The sequence below is a fragment of the Pectinophora gossypiella genome, chromosome Z, assembly GCF_024362695.1.
Source record: "Pectinophora gossypiella chromosome Z, ilPecGoss1.1, whole genome shotgun sequence".
In the NCBI taxonomy this organism is placed as follows: Eukaryota; Metazoa; Arthropoda; class Insecta; order Lepidoptera; family Gelechiidae; genus Pectinophora; species Pectinophora gossypiella.
The window spans coordinates 20,825,426-20,841,089 of NC_065433.1; the positions used below are offsets into that span (position 1 = coordinate 20,825,426).

The 15,664-nt window shown below is 42.6% G+C and overlaps 1 protein-coding gene across 2 annotated transcripts in view; it reads right to left on the reverse strand.

Moving 5' to 3' along the window:
* The window catches only part of LOC126380620 (HEAT repeat-containing protein 5B), a 33,716-nt gene that overhangs the window by 14,181 nt on the left and 3,871 nt on the right, over positions 1-15,664 (reverse strand). Inside the window, exons 5-24 of one of the 2 annotated variants that reach the window (XM_050030150.1) lie at positions 14,815-15,032; positions 14,377-14,471; positions 13,678-13,841; positions 13,361-13,494; positions 12,145-12,295; positions 11,128-11,259; positions 10,612-10,762; positions 9,930-10,118; positions 9,051-9,169; positions 8,071-8,207; positions 7,434-7,621; positions 6,443-6,537; positions 5,829-5,989; positions 5,055-5,111; positions 3,930-4,104; positions 3,313-3,579; positions 2,619-2,808; positions 1,988-2,145; positions 1,300-1,438; positions 312-494 (exon numbers count right to left, since the gene is read on the reverse strand). In XM_050030150.1, coding sequence (XP_049886107.1) covers positions 312-494; positions 1,300-1,438; positions 1,988-2,145; positions 2,619-2,808; positions 3,313-3,579; positions 3,930-4,104; positions 5,055-5,111; positions 5,829-5,989; positions 6,443-6,537; positions 7,434-7,621; positions 8,071-8,207; positions 9,051-9,169; positions 9,930-10,118; positions 10,612-10,762; positions 11,128-11,259; positions 12,145-12,295; positions 13,361-13,494; positions 13,678-13,841; positions 14,377-14,471; positions 14,815-15,032 — 3,103 coding nt within the window. The remainder of the gene's footprint in view (positions 1-311; positions 495-1,299; positions 1,439-1,987; positions 2,146-2,618; positions 2,809-3,312; positions 3,580-3,929; positions 4,105-5,054; positions 5,112-5,828; positions 5,990-6,442; positions 6,538-7,433; positions 7,622-8,070; positions 8,208-9,050; positions 9,170-9,929; positions 10,119-10,611; positions 10,763-11,127; positions 11,260-12,144; positions 12,296-13,360; positions 13,495-13,677; positions 13,842-14,376; positions 14,472-14,814; positions 15,033-15,664) is intronic. The other variant, XM_050030151.1, reaches the window with a different exon arrangement.

Below are 15,664 nucleotides of genomic sequence, written 5' to 3' on the forward strand. Positions count from 1 at the left end.
GCTGGCACTCCCGTGCATTTCAGGATTACATGGGGGGCAGTTTCTTCTGCATCCAGACAGCCTCTACTAAGTGGGCTGTCTGTTATCCCTAAATTGAATAGATGTTTATTGAGTGGGCAGTGACCCGTAATGCTGCTCACAACTATTTCGGAGGTCGTTACGGTTTAAGAAAAGCATTCGACAAGTAAACCTCTTGGATATCATAGGCATGATATCCTTCGACTGTCTGCAGGTGGGCAATGGTTTCTCGAGAACTTGATGTGTGATTTTAATACATTATCTGTGGGTTTAATATAACATAAAATACGTACCAAGTCTAATAGTGAGCACTCGTTTGGCGAGCGCGAGCCAATCTTTGAGCGAGTGCGTGGAGGCGGCGGCAAGCAGGCAGCAGGTGAGCGTGTCTCGAGCGTACGAAAGCGCAGTTTCGTCACGCTCCGTGTCCAGGTAGGCGAACAACGCGCCCGGGAGTCCCATGTCTGAGATTACTACACCTGAGGATGAATAACGGACGGGTTAAAGTATACAACTCACATAACAACGGCCTCCGTGGTCCAGTGGTTGAGCGTTGGGCTCACGATCCGGAGATCCCGGGTGGGACTCCCGGTGGGGACGTATCACAAAAATCACTTTGTGATCCCTAGTTTGGTTAGTCTATTTCAGGCTGATTACTTGATTGTCCAAAAAGTAAGATGATCCGTGCTTCGGAAGGCACGTTAAGCCGTTGGTCCCGGTTTCTACTTACTGAGTAGTCGTTACATGAGCCATATCAGGGGCCTTTGGCGGCTCTATAATAACCCTGACCACCAGGAATAAGGTTGGTAATTCACCTCACAACCCACACGATAGAAGAAGGAGACCATAAAATGATGACACGATCAATATAACACGTCAATCAGCCGTACGTAACTCCATGTCCAGTTCAAGACATTGTGGCAGATTGGCTACAGAGAAAGTACCATTTTATTACGGCAACTTTGTGAAATTGTTAGTCGTCATCCCTAACCTAACCTGAAGATTTCACAGGTCCGGTGTTTTACAGAATCGACTACCTGTCTGACCTTCTAACAAACCCAATACAGGTTAGGTCACATACCTCCGAAACGCATTTGTTGGTTTCCTCGCGATGTGGGCACCGTTAAATACAGCCGGATTATTTTGACGGCTGTCAGTATAATGCATTTTTATCTCTTTCGCACTAGGTTGTATAGGTACTTTATTTCTGTCATAGTGTCCAATTAACCGAGGTATATGTTGGGAAGGATATTATTCATTCAGAGCTGAAAGGTAGAACCTTACCACAATATGGTTTGGCCGGAACATGATCCTTAGCTAGTAGTGCGTAGCGGCAAACTTCGGATGCCTCCTTCTGCGACAGTTGGCGGAGGCAACACAGGGCCGCGCGACGTACTGCTAGCTCAGAGTTCGATAAGTCGCGCTAGAATATAACAACTAATTAGCACATGTAGCTTCGCAACTTGAGAAAGATTATGAAATCCATAGAGTAGTTTTGGATTCGTATACATATATCCAAGGACAAACTCGCACACTCCACATACATTCGTAAAAAAGTTTATACGTGTTTGGAAGCGTATGAAGAGTAACATACTCTCGTATCATATGCGAGTGTTATGTGGTACAGGCAGTGTAATAACTTAAGTATACAGACTTATACCTAAGACACTGTTAGGACAAGTAGCTTATGTTAGTACGTACGTGGCCGTCATGAACCTTAATATGAACGCACTTTGGTACCATGTCCCTTTTGTCACAAATTGAACAGTAAGGTTCACTAAATATCAAATACGGTAGTGCGACAGGGTTCTAAAGTAGATATATTTTATTGCTCAAGACTGTACGTGGCCTAAGACCAGTGCGCAAATTTTCTTGTCGTGGAAACATGTTGTTAGCTTCATTTTTTTTACTATAAATGTTTTAGACCTGCTGTCTTTCCAAAGATCATTATTATTAAAATACTGCAACTCACACAAAGCTGTGGGACTAGAGTGGCGAGGTTAATGTGCCTGGGCGCAAACATCTGCAGTTGTTGAAGACAGCCGATGGCTTCAGCACGCGCGCCGCCACCGCACTCCAGTAGCGCCGCGCAAGCGCAAACGAACCGTGTCACTGCGCCGCCGCCCATTGCTATATGTACATGTGTTTATAGAAAATTTGAATCTCCCGATTTTATCAATATTATCTTCATTTCTATAACTTATTGTAAACGAAATAAACTTTATTTTATTTTATTTTTATTACAATGAAGTAGTTTTCTGATAAGTAAATAAAAACAGAACTAAAACTAATGACAAATATTTTGTTTTCAAACTTATCTACGAATTACAATTAAAATAACGCAACAATAGGTTCTATATTTCATCGCATTTTGCTATGACAATGGAGCGTGCGTTTTCATACAAAACTTGGTAATGTCCTGTTTTGAAGTTTAGTAAAAAACGTAAAAGATTTGACTGGTGAAAAACTACCCCATTGTGATTTTAGATAGAACTATTATAAAAAAAAACTACTGCAACTATTATAAAATATATATGCATTATACACTAATCAAATGGTATATGAAACTTATTCTTTTGAAAGATTTCATTTATACAGTGTACCTTGTAGTTCCGGGCCAACAACAGTAATGAGAGCAGACAACAGTCGACCGATACTTCTGTGCAGGTCTTCCAAGAACGGCGGCGAGCTGAACAGCAGTTTCAATGCTAGGCTCAGAGTGGACTCAACGTGACCGCGGAACATCGGCCCTGACGCGTCCACTAGCACTGATAGCGCGTGGAGGGACCACACCTACGAAATTAAACAGAATGTTAGATCTTCTGAATTTTAATATGTTTACGATATCCAATACATTTACAATAACGTAAGTCCCGGCAGTGGTCGACAGCGGATTTGCCTAAGAAAATGTTAAAATTTTTGAGTTTGAGTTTGAATTTTATCCATCTAATTTGAACTTCAAATGCTAAATCGGAGGACTTCGGGTGCCTTGAAAATACCACCAACCCGAAAAGCAGCAACGTGGTGGAATATGCTCTGGTTAGTTGAAGGGAGGTGTGTGCCTAGCAGTGGGATGAATAAGGCTGATCTCGTAGGTAGGTATGTATGGCACGTGAACTTTGATAGCGCCTCTATCCTGCGCCAGCGCCCTAAGTTCGGGCAACGCAGCGGCGCTTGAAGCGGGTGTTCCACAGCACCTAACGCCGTACCGATCTCTGCGCGCACCGGCCGGATTGACAGAGGACCTAAATAGGCCAATTACTTCTCAATAATGCTAGTAAATAATATTTATCTAACCTGAACTTCAGTAGCGCCTCTATCCTGCGCCAGCGCCCTGAGCACTGGCAGCGCTGCGGCGCTTGACGCGGCGCCTCTAGCACGTTGTACAGCGCCTACAGCAGCGGCGGCAGCAGCGCGCACCGGCCGATTAACAGATGATCTGGCGAGGGCAATGACCCGCTCGCTCAGTGATTGACTATCGGCCTCCGTGATGCAACCACACAGACGCCCGGCGCATGATGCAGCCGCCGCGCGTACTGCCACGCTGTTCGATGATAGACCCGCCTGTGTACAAAGTTTTATTTGGAGTACCAGAAATAAATTATGTAATATGAGGTAAACAACGAGGAAATCGATGTACACATATTAGTTTATTATATAGATATTCCGGAGTCAAAAGCAAAACGCTTTGATTGGATAATTTTGTAGGAAATGTTAGTGAAGCCCTGTGCCTAAAACTATCGCTCTATCAAGACAGCTTTCTAAAATAAGAGTAAACTGAATAAATACGATATTGGCCAGCAGAGAATTTAAGAAAGTTAGAGAACAATAAATATTAACTAAATAGGTGTTTTCGGGAGAAGCACCTCACATTGGAGTTTCATATAATATAATTTCAACTAGCATACACTTACAACTATGAGTTCAGTCGCGGCAGTCTTAACGGCTTCTTGTCCTAATGCGCTCTTGAACTCTGCGAGGGTACGCAGAGCCAACAACAGAGCAGTGTACACGTTAATCTGGATAGCCTCCTGCCTCTGACCCTTCGACATCTTGATGCACTCCGTGAAGTGCTCCAGCATTTGTTGTCTGCAAGAATGCCAGCTTTAGTCACACTGAAGTAGACAAGAATAAAAGACAGATTGTTTTAGGCGGCGTACTGGACGACAACTGCACAAAACTCCGAAAGTACAAAAGTTAAGCTTCATATAATTTGCACTCGAGGAACGCTAAAAAAAAGAATCGCGCCTAAGTGCCAGCCGCTACAGACACGCGTTTTGTTAAATTTTCTTGCAATTGAAAAAGTGTATGTTTTTGCTGATCAATATGAAAGAACTGGATACGGTATGTATCCACCACGATGTTGTTTTTTTATATTTCTGCATCACACCTTTCTACAATAGTGTGTAATAGCGCTAACGCGACAGACGAGCGTATATACAAAATATGGAGTGCATACATGAGCTGTACTTAATGTGTATTCTCGGTGTTTTGTGACAACAGGCAGCAGGGCAGCAGCGGTAGTTTCCATGAAAGGCACGCGCACCATTAAGATTGCCTGTCCACTAGAGCTGACCGGAGCGGAGAAACTGAAAAGTATGAAGTTTGTGCAATCCTACTGGTTAAATTTCTCCGTTTCTCCGCTCAGCAGGTGGACAGCCAGACTTAGAGGCAGCCTTAGACATCACTCCGTTTGTGCCATACTCGCTGCAGCATGCCCGCTCGAGTCCAGTAAGCGACCTTAAGGCTGTATTCATAAGCCCGAGTGCCTTACATCAAATTAGAAAACGGGGTAAAATTGGTACCAGTCTAGTCGTTAGCGGTTCGAGCGTCTAAAGCTATCGTAAAATTTATTTCTGGTGTGGTTGATGCGACGTACAATTAAGATTCGGTGACATAACAAGTTGGTTGTGTAAATAGTAGTATGATACGTGGTTCCTCTCTCTCACGTGACGCCACATCATCCAGTCATTAGCCTTTCGACATATCATTTCTGGCTAACAATTAAACACTTTCGCTACTAATCTACCAATACTCACTGCGAGAATTGCATTTGTGGTAGTGAAGAATGTTGAACCCTTTTCGAATCGTCGGCACTATGTATGAAAACAATAAGCCGCCATCAAAATCCGTCAAAATTTATGAAAACTTTATTCTTTAGTGCTGTTACTATACTGTGTACTACATGGTGCATGTCCTCCAAATGATTTTCACCCAAGCTTATCAATATAACAAAATTATTGATAGAAAAGGACGTTTCCTGAAAAGTATTATGTAGTAATTGACTACGAGTGTCTTTAATTGATTGTGTATGAAAAGTCTTTTGGTGCTTTGTGTGAAAGTTCAATAACAATATATGTATATTTATTTGTTAATTATTTAATTGTGATTTGTTTTATTTTCAATGTATCTATACTACTATTAATGAAATGCGACGTACTCTATTACATTTAAACGCATAAAGCCGATCGGAATGAAAATTTATATTTAGTAGATGGAAATGGCGCGAACATGAGGCACTTTTTAAGGAAGAACTAAAGTACTTTCTAGGTGCGGACTTAGTGCCTTCTGCGAAATACGTATACCCGGGTAACAGCAAATTATCCCATATGTATACACACATATACAAGCTATAACGTTACGCACGTAGAGACAGTCGAAGATCAAAACATTCCACGTGCCTGACACATTTTTTACTTTATTTTTTTATGTATGTTCACCGATTTCTCCGTTAATAGTGGATAATTATATTTTTTTATTTGAAAAGAAATATTCTCAAAGAAATATTAATTTCATATAAAATGTTGTCCAACCTATGTTTGTTAGCAGCCCTGGCGAATATCTGCGGGAAGAGCATGACGGCTGCGTCGATGACGGCGACGCCCAGGGGCTGCGCGCCCGGCAGGCTGCGGTAAAGGCAGCACGGGTCGTGCTCCAGCGCGCTCGACCCACTTGCACTCAAAGGCGATATCAACTGCGGAATATATATAATACACCTCATCATATCCATCTTCCCGTAGGAAGCATAGCAGGATCCGTGGTACCCCAGTTCGAAGAACGTTTGACTGTCATTGTAAGGTCCCAAGTCCCAAACCAAGACAAACTTAAATTTTCGATTTACGAATTCATATTTGCCTCATAAATAATTACCATGTGTTAAGGAAAATATCGCGAAACCCACATTCTTGAAAAATACGTTTCGGAGGCCAGTAACGTAACCAGTGTTGGCCTGGGTTTCTCTTCGCGGCTTGAAAGATCAGTCAGGCAGTCGCTTCTATAAAAAACTGGAGCATTCAAATCTTCAGGTTAGGTAACCGGACCCTGTGAAAACGCTAGGGAGATGATGATTGAGTACAGATGTCGAGGGTTTACTTTATTAAAGATGGTGTGTGTGTGTGTTTTTTTTTTCTTATTTAAGAATATATACCTGTTCTTCGATCTCGGCATGATCGGTGTCGTAGATCCAACTTTCTTCACCCAGAAGGATGGCGTCACGTGGATGCAAAGCGTTTCGCAACATTCCTGTAAACAAGTAAAATAAGTTACCCTCTCCAGAGGTCTCCCTTCAGTAAGCACAAGTTTCCATAAACAAATATCGACGAATGCGGAACTCGTGATTGTCCTCATTCTTAATATAGTCCTAATATATTCTTTATTGGACACATAACAAGGGAAAACAAAGCAATGAAAACTTATAACTAATGTGCATTTCACGCCTTAGACACTCTAAACGAATTTACAAGCACTTCATATCTACACACGTTACTAAAGTTTCACGGTTTAACAAGGGCATGTTATAACATATAACGATATGTTATAAATAGCTTCGCGTTATTGATTTACTGCACCACCGTTTGAATGAGTTTGTCGTTTTATGACGACAAGATTTTGAGAAAACCCCGTTCATTGATATCTTTGCATCCGTGCCAACTGAAAATAGTAACTAAAAACTGGTCGCGTACGAAACCCTAATGCTTATTTATTAATAAACTAATCTCAGCTTGGCGAGACTGCCCTCAAGATCATGTCAATATGACAGTTCTCATATAAAAACAGAGACTTGAGCATGATCTTGAGGGCAGTCTCAGCTGAGATTCGTTTATTAATAACACCCTACGTAAGATTAGGTCTTCTTAGGTCTATTCACAAAAAAAAACCCAAAATATACACAACACATGACAAATAAAATATATCGTTTATCAGTGAAGATGTGGTTAGATATAAGGGTAGGGGAAGACCCAAGAAAGTGTGGATGACTTGTGTAAGGGATATGTGTTTGAAAGCCGTGAGTATTGAGATGACGAGCGACCGAAATTAATGGAAGAATATATGTTGCCGACCCCTTTAGAGTAGGATAAGGGCAGGAGGATGATGATGAATCTGGTATCAGAGGTTAAATAAATGTAATATAGACTCACCAGTAGCAACATTAGCGGAGCTAGGGTCGGCGGATCCCGCAAGTTCTGCGCACAGCAGTCGCAATAAGGGTGCGGCGGGCGCTGCGTACGCACCACCGAGTGCCGCGCACGCCTGGTACAGACGCAGGCGTAGCAACGCCGACGGCGCCTTCAGGGCACCGCCGTAGTTACGCACTACGCCGCCGACACTGTTTGGGGAAAATAACTCAATGCAAACATACGCTAAAGGTGCAGTTCCGAACAGCGCGGCAAACGTCAGACTTAAACCGATGACCGGTCTCATAGATATTAATACTGCTAAGAAGTGTCGACTGAGGTTGCGCCAAATGCCGCCGCTGCCGACTGCCGTCTGTCCTAAGGTGTGATGAACCATATGATGACAGATGGTCAACCCATCACCCAGGTAATAGCCCTGCATGTTAGTTAGGACACAATCCCTCAGTCAATACATACATTACTCTGAATACACATACATAGGATCACGTCTATTTCCCGTTGGGTTGGCAGAGACCACAAAAGTCTGAGTACACTACATACACAAAAGCGTGCTAAATACAATTTTATTACCAACTTTACAATCTTTAGTATTATGGACGACAGAAGAATAATTAAGAGTTATACTACAGCTGTGACTTACTTAGTGAGAACAGCAATGGCTCCGTCTATGGGCTGCGTCAGCCGTTTGGCTGTATCCTCGTTGTTTACTAGAGATGGGCAATGGATCAACAAGCTGTGCAGAGCCGACAACGCGCCCGCTCGTCCTTCCAGAGTCACCTGTATAGATGCGTCAATGACATTATGTTTTAAATACAGATGTACGGTCACGAGTACTAATATGTATACACTTTGAAACCATGTCACATTACCTTTTTTGACAAATTAAACCGTAAGTCTTATTAAATGTCAAATATGATAGTGCGACAGGGTTCTAAAGAGGGTACATCATATTGCTCATGACTGTACTCAATTTGAACTCTTGTTTCTCAAAGACGGTAATGGTAGTGGTTAAGGTAAAACAAGCTCGGCACTGATGCGTATAAGGATAAAAATTAGAAGCTCACATGTAGGCGGCAGCACTGTTGAGTGTTCCTAAATTTTGACAGTTCTCCATACTGTCCAGCTTAAATTCGTGATATATTGCTATACAATGTGGAGCAACGTGTAGTGTAGTGTATCCCGTATGAAGGATGAGTTGCGAAAAAGAAAAGCTTAGTTGGAAAAAGGCTTTTGATTAAAAAAGATTTGATTAAAAATAAGTTTTTCTAAGTTTTCTTCTTTCCGATTTTTAGGGAATAAATATAAAACTATGATTTTACAGTTAAACGCTGCGCAATGGGTTACAGTGTAAAAATATAACCAAAACAATAATGTGTGTTTACTCAAATAGTATAGGGAACTGTCAAAATTTAAGAACACTCAACAGTGGTGACTCCTGATGGGAGAAATAGGCAGTTTTTATCCACATTGGCGCAGAGCTGAAATTGACCATCCTATGCTTTATTCTGCGCTCCAATATAAAATTGTTGTACGAACATTTTTGAAATATAGATACAATCATGTATATTGTATAAGTAGTAAAGTATGAATTCAACATTACCAGTTACACATATAACTCACCTGCCATGTGAACGCGTCGCCTCTCGCCTTCTCGGACTCCAGTTCCTTGGCTGACCTCGGGAAGCTGTTCCTCCAGAGCAACAGCATTCTTGGCAGCAACCCTCTCACAACTGGCACACCTGTGACGAGTATTTATCACTTGATTTTAAAACTTGTTTATCATATATGATATTTTCGTAAAAATGAAACAATCGACTGTTGAAACGCATTCGTTTGTTTATACTGTGTTATGTTTGAGTATGGCACCCACGCTATTCGATAGTCAAATAATCCAGCCCGGGAATCTGATTTAAAAAAAACTCTGTACGTATTGTAAGTTACATGTAAAGTGATTTAATGTATGTATGTGACTCCGTCACGTACAATCTGAGGCTTACTTGTATTACTCGTATTATGCGGCGTGTGCTCACATACTACTCCGACCCTGCAAGCCATGCGTCAGCAGACAATTTTCCTTAGCGAAATTAACCAAATCCTTTCATATTGCTCCGTATTGGCTATATCACCTTAGTACATTATAGAGTTGTCACCCAGTGGGTACCTCAAGATGAAAAATCGAAATCGAGGTCGATGCCTACCTTTTTTTTTGACGTGACTTATTTGCCGCAGATGGCATTAAATACTTGCCTGGACAAATGGGGAGCGCTGAAGGCTCTCACCCGGTACAACGTTTAAGACAACAGGCCTCGAAGAATCAATCGACCCTAGTGGGTCGATAGCGATAAGCGCTGATTGAGGGAAATCATCGACCACGCCGGCGGGGTCGGTATTGGCGTGTCGATGCCTACCGCAGTATGTTTGCTGAAGCATGAAGAGATGCAGTGAAGTGGGGGCGTTTGCTCATTAGCTATCTAGTATTAATAATAATGAAAAAAATACCCAAGGTACAGATAGCGCCAACAATGAGCCACCCAGCGTTGGTACGCGCAGCAGTCAGCCGGCTGCTTTGCCCGGCGGACCGCAGCAGCTGCTCAGCGGCGTTAAAGGCGATCTTGCCACGACCGTGGGGGATGCCTAGCGGAGACAGACGCACTGCGCCTAGAATGGCGGCGAGGGCTGCCGAATATCCTGACAATAGAAAAACTTTGTCATTATCGCAAAAATATATAAAAACGCACTTATATAAAAGTAAGTGCGCAAATTGCGCAATGGAAACATATGTCAAATAGCAATATTGCTTTTTTTAGATGATTTGCTTTGATGTGGCCTTTTTAACCCCCTGGTGTTTCTTCAAAATATCCTGGATTTGGTCGCGGTATGTTCGCCTATGCCCAGGTTCGGTGTTGTTGGGTATGGCTGACTGATACCCATCTTCAAAGTTAAGCAATGCCGAGATCTTTCATTTCGGGCTAGTCCGTACTTCTGAGGGTACGAAACCGTCGATCCCGGCTGTTGACACATGTTAATAGTCTTTAAGCTAAGTAGGAGGTAACTCTGATTCTACTCGACCAACCTGCAGTGGAGCAGTGTGGTAGGGTATACTCCATACCCCTCCTGGTTCCTTCCTCCAGTGAGATGTATATAAGCTGTTTTTGTATGTTATATTTCCTACGTATCATACCAGAGATATGGTGCGGGGTCGGCCTGTTGGCGTCGAGAGCGTCGCAACACTTGTCGACGAGTGGCGCGATCTGCGAAGCCAGTGCGACGCACACGCAGCGGATACACCACGCGGCTGCGAGCCGAGCCGCCACGCAAGGGTGCTCCAACACCTACGTACACAATTTTTTGAAATTTATACTCGCGTATCAAGTGCAGTGGGCTCGTTATATACGGCGATACGGCTCACCACCTATCACATTGGTCTACCAGAAAGCTCAGTGAGGTATGGGTACTTAGTTCATCTTACGATAGATATACCTCATACTACTGCTTATGATTTTTTTGTAGTTTTTATTAACCTCTAAAGTGCCGGAACGCAGAACTACACCAGACACAATGTAAAATTTATTGTGTCTGATATCTCGGCAGATAAGAGGTTAAGTATTTTTGGTGGCGCCATTTTGTTTCACGTACCTATCTATCTCCTTTGTCTATTGTTTAAAATTATCATTATATTTCCCAATATGTTTTTTACCGTGCAAATAGCGTCGATCATGTTGAGCGAGGTGTCGGACACGAGGTTCTGCACAGAGGTCCCCAGCTGCAGCGCCAGCTCGCCTGCCTCCGTCAGCGCGCACACCAACAAATGCTGACTGAACAGCGTCTCCTGTACAACACAATACGTAGGCTAGCGATGACAACTTAGTAAAGATATTTTTTGACTTTTTCCAAAAAATACCAGAAATCGTCAGTGAATTCGTCAGTGACGTCAATCCTATAAACAAATAAACTCACATTCGCTAAGGAGTTTATTAAACAAGCGTCCTATTCGTGTTGTAAATACGTATACATTAAGTTATGTAAGATAGTATAAGCTCGTTCCCTCAAGTTAAGATGTTGTGGCTGTTCAAATAAAGTGCTATATCGGTTGTACAGTGTCGTTACATGCCGTCGCTTGTGACAAGGTGCGCCGCGGACACTTTTTTACAGAGATAGGTTGTTTATTTGTCTAGTTGTATGGTAGAATTGCCGCTACTTCAAAAGTGTACCCCTAATGCCGGGCAGCAGCGGTATCAGTACTGGTTGGAGGCCGAGGAAATGGATTCTGGTAGGTCTCTTGCTAGAACATCACCGATTGAGAAATTGGTCGGTGTACCGCGGAACGGAAGGCGATTGGAGCAACCACCATTCTACACGCCCTACATATGGAGTATTGAAGGCGATTACTCCCCCGACAAGAGCGCAGCTCTTAAATAAGGAGAGAGATGGTAGAATTGTATTAAATACGTTGTTGCGTCATCAATAGACGTGGTTACATAAATCTTACGCATTTGTTATCCTTGACGTTCCAACGGTGTGTTGGAAGTTGTATGTTATGTATATACGTCACGCTGTGTAAACTTCGATAGCGCGTTTCAGGACTGCATTATTGAATGGTGGTGAACTGTTGTATGTGGGCGGAACTAGCTGATCAACTACTTGGGTTCGCCATACCTACACACTAATCGGCTTAGAGTACTCTTGATCTTAGGCATGTGTAAGCTTAATTCACCTGATTGCAATCTTTGGCGTTTTCGGGGTTGAAGTCAATGCTGTTCATCTGTTTGACCACGATCTGGATGATCTCCCTGCAGGCGGACGCTTGGGCTTTCTCCCCCAACATCTTACCCAGCGTGTTGCGAAGTATGTAGTTAATGCATTTCCTGAACAATAATAATCATCAAATCATGGACACTTCACACACTTCACAAATCTATTAATAAACTCTACGACCATATGCAGGGTGGCCCAAATTCGATATTTCTTTGGCTACCAGAAACACCCAAATATAATCAGCTTATTCCTCTAGGGTGTAGATAATGAGGTGGATCACCAACTTCATCAACCCTGGCGTCTTCAGCCGCCTAAGGCTCCTACGTAAATTGTAGCCGGGACCGACTGGTTAACGTGTCCCCCGAAGCACGGATCATCTACTTTCGGACAATCGGGTGATCAGCTTGACTTCGTCCTAGCCAATCTAGGGATCACCGAGCGAGGGACCACCGGGACCGCTAGACCACCGAAGTAATCGTATGGTCAGCGAAGTAAGGTAGAAATAATACAAAAATGTAACATACTTGGAGGTTCTGATAGCCAACGAGTCCCTCTATTCATTTATTTTCTTTTGAACGTCAGCCCTTGGGGTACCCTGCATAACAGGGTAGTTTCCAACTAGTCAAATCAGTTACTTTTTACTAAACGTCAAAACACGAAATTACTATAGAATTTGTATGAAAAAGCAACCTATGATGTCATAGAAAAAGTTGACAAAATGTCGCACTTATTTTGTCACGTTTTACTTTGTTAAAATTGATAAATAAGTTAAATAGAAACAAGAAAACATTTTTCCCACCACTAGATTTGTCTTTATTTAGTAATCGGAATTTCATAATTTATCTGGACCTAGGAAACTACCCAATTGACTTTAAATCTTAACAATTGAACATAGAAGATGGTGAGCGTGTTGGAAAGTAGAATAACTGACTTAATTAATAGAAGATATATTAGAAGCTGCAAGCAAGGCAAAGCGCAATTTCACCGGGTACAGATTCAGTAGGATCCGACTGATAAACTTAAGCTGAAAAGACGCAAATCGACCTGAACCTTCCTGTCTAAATAGGCGACGTAGAAGCGCTCGGTAATCCAGGCAACCGCAGAACATCCCTACTCGTAATTCATAGTAGTGTGACATGGGAGCTACCCCATGACACAATGACACTACGTTTTACCTGGAATACACAGCGTCAACGTGCGAACTAGCGGCTTTCGGGTTCGCGACAAGGTCTAACACATGCGCAAGGAATGTGCTCATGTTGCGCTCCAGCCATACACCTCCCATATTCTGTACGAATATTACGTAGACCTGAAAAATAAATCGCAAATCAAACCAGAACTTAAAGAAAACCTTATTAGAGAGAAGATAGAGAGACAGGGTATAGAAAAAATAATTAAATATAAAATTCACTTGACACATACTAGAAAAGAGAAACATAAAATAAAAAGCTTAAACATTCGCCTTCATAATGAATTTTTATAATGTACTGACATGAGTGACGCAGACGCGAACTTCTCTGTTGACACCGGAGCCGGATTTGATAATCTCTCCCTTCAGGAATGATGTGCCTCCTCGGAGAAACGCTCCCATCAACAGATTCAGAGCCTCGTCTAGCGATACCACGGTTTTCGGCAGTTCTTTTTTATTTTGTTGCACTGTAAGAACAAAAATATCTATCAGAAGAAAATACCAGGCAGACCTGTAGCTAAGATTGAACGATAGTTTATATATCGTAATTGAATCCCATAGCCAATAACCATTCGACGCCAGCCTGCGCAGGCGGGGCGCAACCCTTATGCGCCGCGTACGGGACAGCCCCAACCTTGCTCTCTGTTCGATTAGGGACGAGAGCCCCTATTTGCTTCACTGCAGTGGACTACATGCGCCCAAATGTTCTTTTTATTTTTTATACTAACACTAGAAAAAAGTCATTTACTAACACATATGAGTTTACTAACACGTACGAGATTTTATTTATTATTAATGCTCGACAATAATCAAAGGGCGTGTAATAAGCCCGGACGAAAATTAGCAGATATAGATGCTTCTTTTCTATAACATTCATTAACATAAATTATAGATAGGAATATGTTTTTATTTTCTGACGTGACTTATTGTAGATTTGCCCCTATGGTATTGACTACTTGGCCAGAACAGTCGTCCTATACTTAATACTATGTAGCGCTTTACCAGCTGGAACTCCAATTTTATTCTTGTTGTTCAGAGTGGACACCTCCCCCTGCGAGGCTGCAATCAATGCCCCGAGTAGCTCGGCAACTGCACATCTGTATGCATACCATTATGTGGATGAATTAGCAGACCAGTCAATGGAACTTGTAAGTGGTACAGAATAAGTAATTAAACAAACATTTTACAATTCCTTTTATTTTTACTTGATGTTTGGAGATGTATTTTCTTCAAGATATCTATGATTATCTGAGCTGCAGATATAATAGCTGTTTTCCCACATTATTATATAGAAAAACCTGGTTTTACAACTCATTTATCCAGAAAACCCAGATCAAGAGTACTCTAATTAACTGGAATTAGAGGCGTCTGCAACCCTGATGCTAACCACGATCCTCAGATATGAGGGACCGACCCAAGAGAGAGAGAGATGCAGGATACCTGAGGGAGTAGTCGCTAGGGTGCGCTGCTCGTAGGCAAGCGGCGGCTATAGTGTCAAGATCAGCTGGCGTGAGCCTCATGAGCGGCAGCATGTGGCGCAAGCAATGGGCGGCCGCGGCGCGCACGGGCCCTGCGCGGTCCGACAGCAGTGCCGCCCGCGCCGCGCGCGACACTTCGCGCAACGCCGCCGGCGCAGCAGTACCCATGCCTACGCAGATCTGTTGGAGAACAAATATAGGTTTCTTACATCACAAACCTCGTATAAGAAATAAACAATCAATCTGTGTAAAAAGTGACCTCGGAGCATGCGCCGAAGACATCGGATTTTATAAATCTTAGAAGGAAATCGTTTGCAACGGCGCGCACCTATCCGCGCCGCACGATCCGTATTTTGCCGCAAAATGCTTGATTAATTCGGCGCGTACGGCTCCTGCGGCGCGTCTAGATACTTCACCTATTTCATCTTGCGATGGATGTAAGGAATATAGTCATGAGCTTATGGTATGCCTACTATGTCGACAAATTCAAAATACTCTATACCCGCAACCGCATTTTTTGTGCCCGTTGTGGAATTAATGGAATAACGCGTAAGTTTTCACCTTCGTTTTTTCCCTTTCATCTTCAAATCTGCATAGATATGCATAGATTTTACAATCGCTCGCGGGTAAAGAGTTCTCTTGACCTTTTCTTTGAAACATTTTGAATTCTATGCAGATATGAAGAAGAGAGAGGAGAAAGCGAAAGTGAAAAATTACGCGTTATTCCATTAAATCCACAATGCGGTCGGAACTAACATAAATCCTGTGAGTGTTTTGTTTCTTTTAACCGATAACCAATAAGTTTGAGAGAT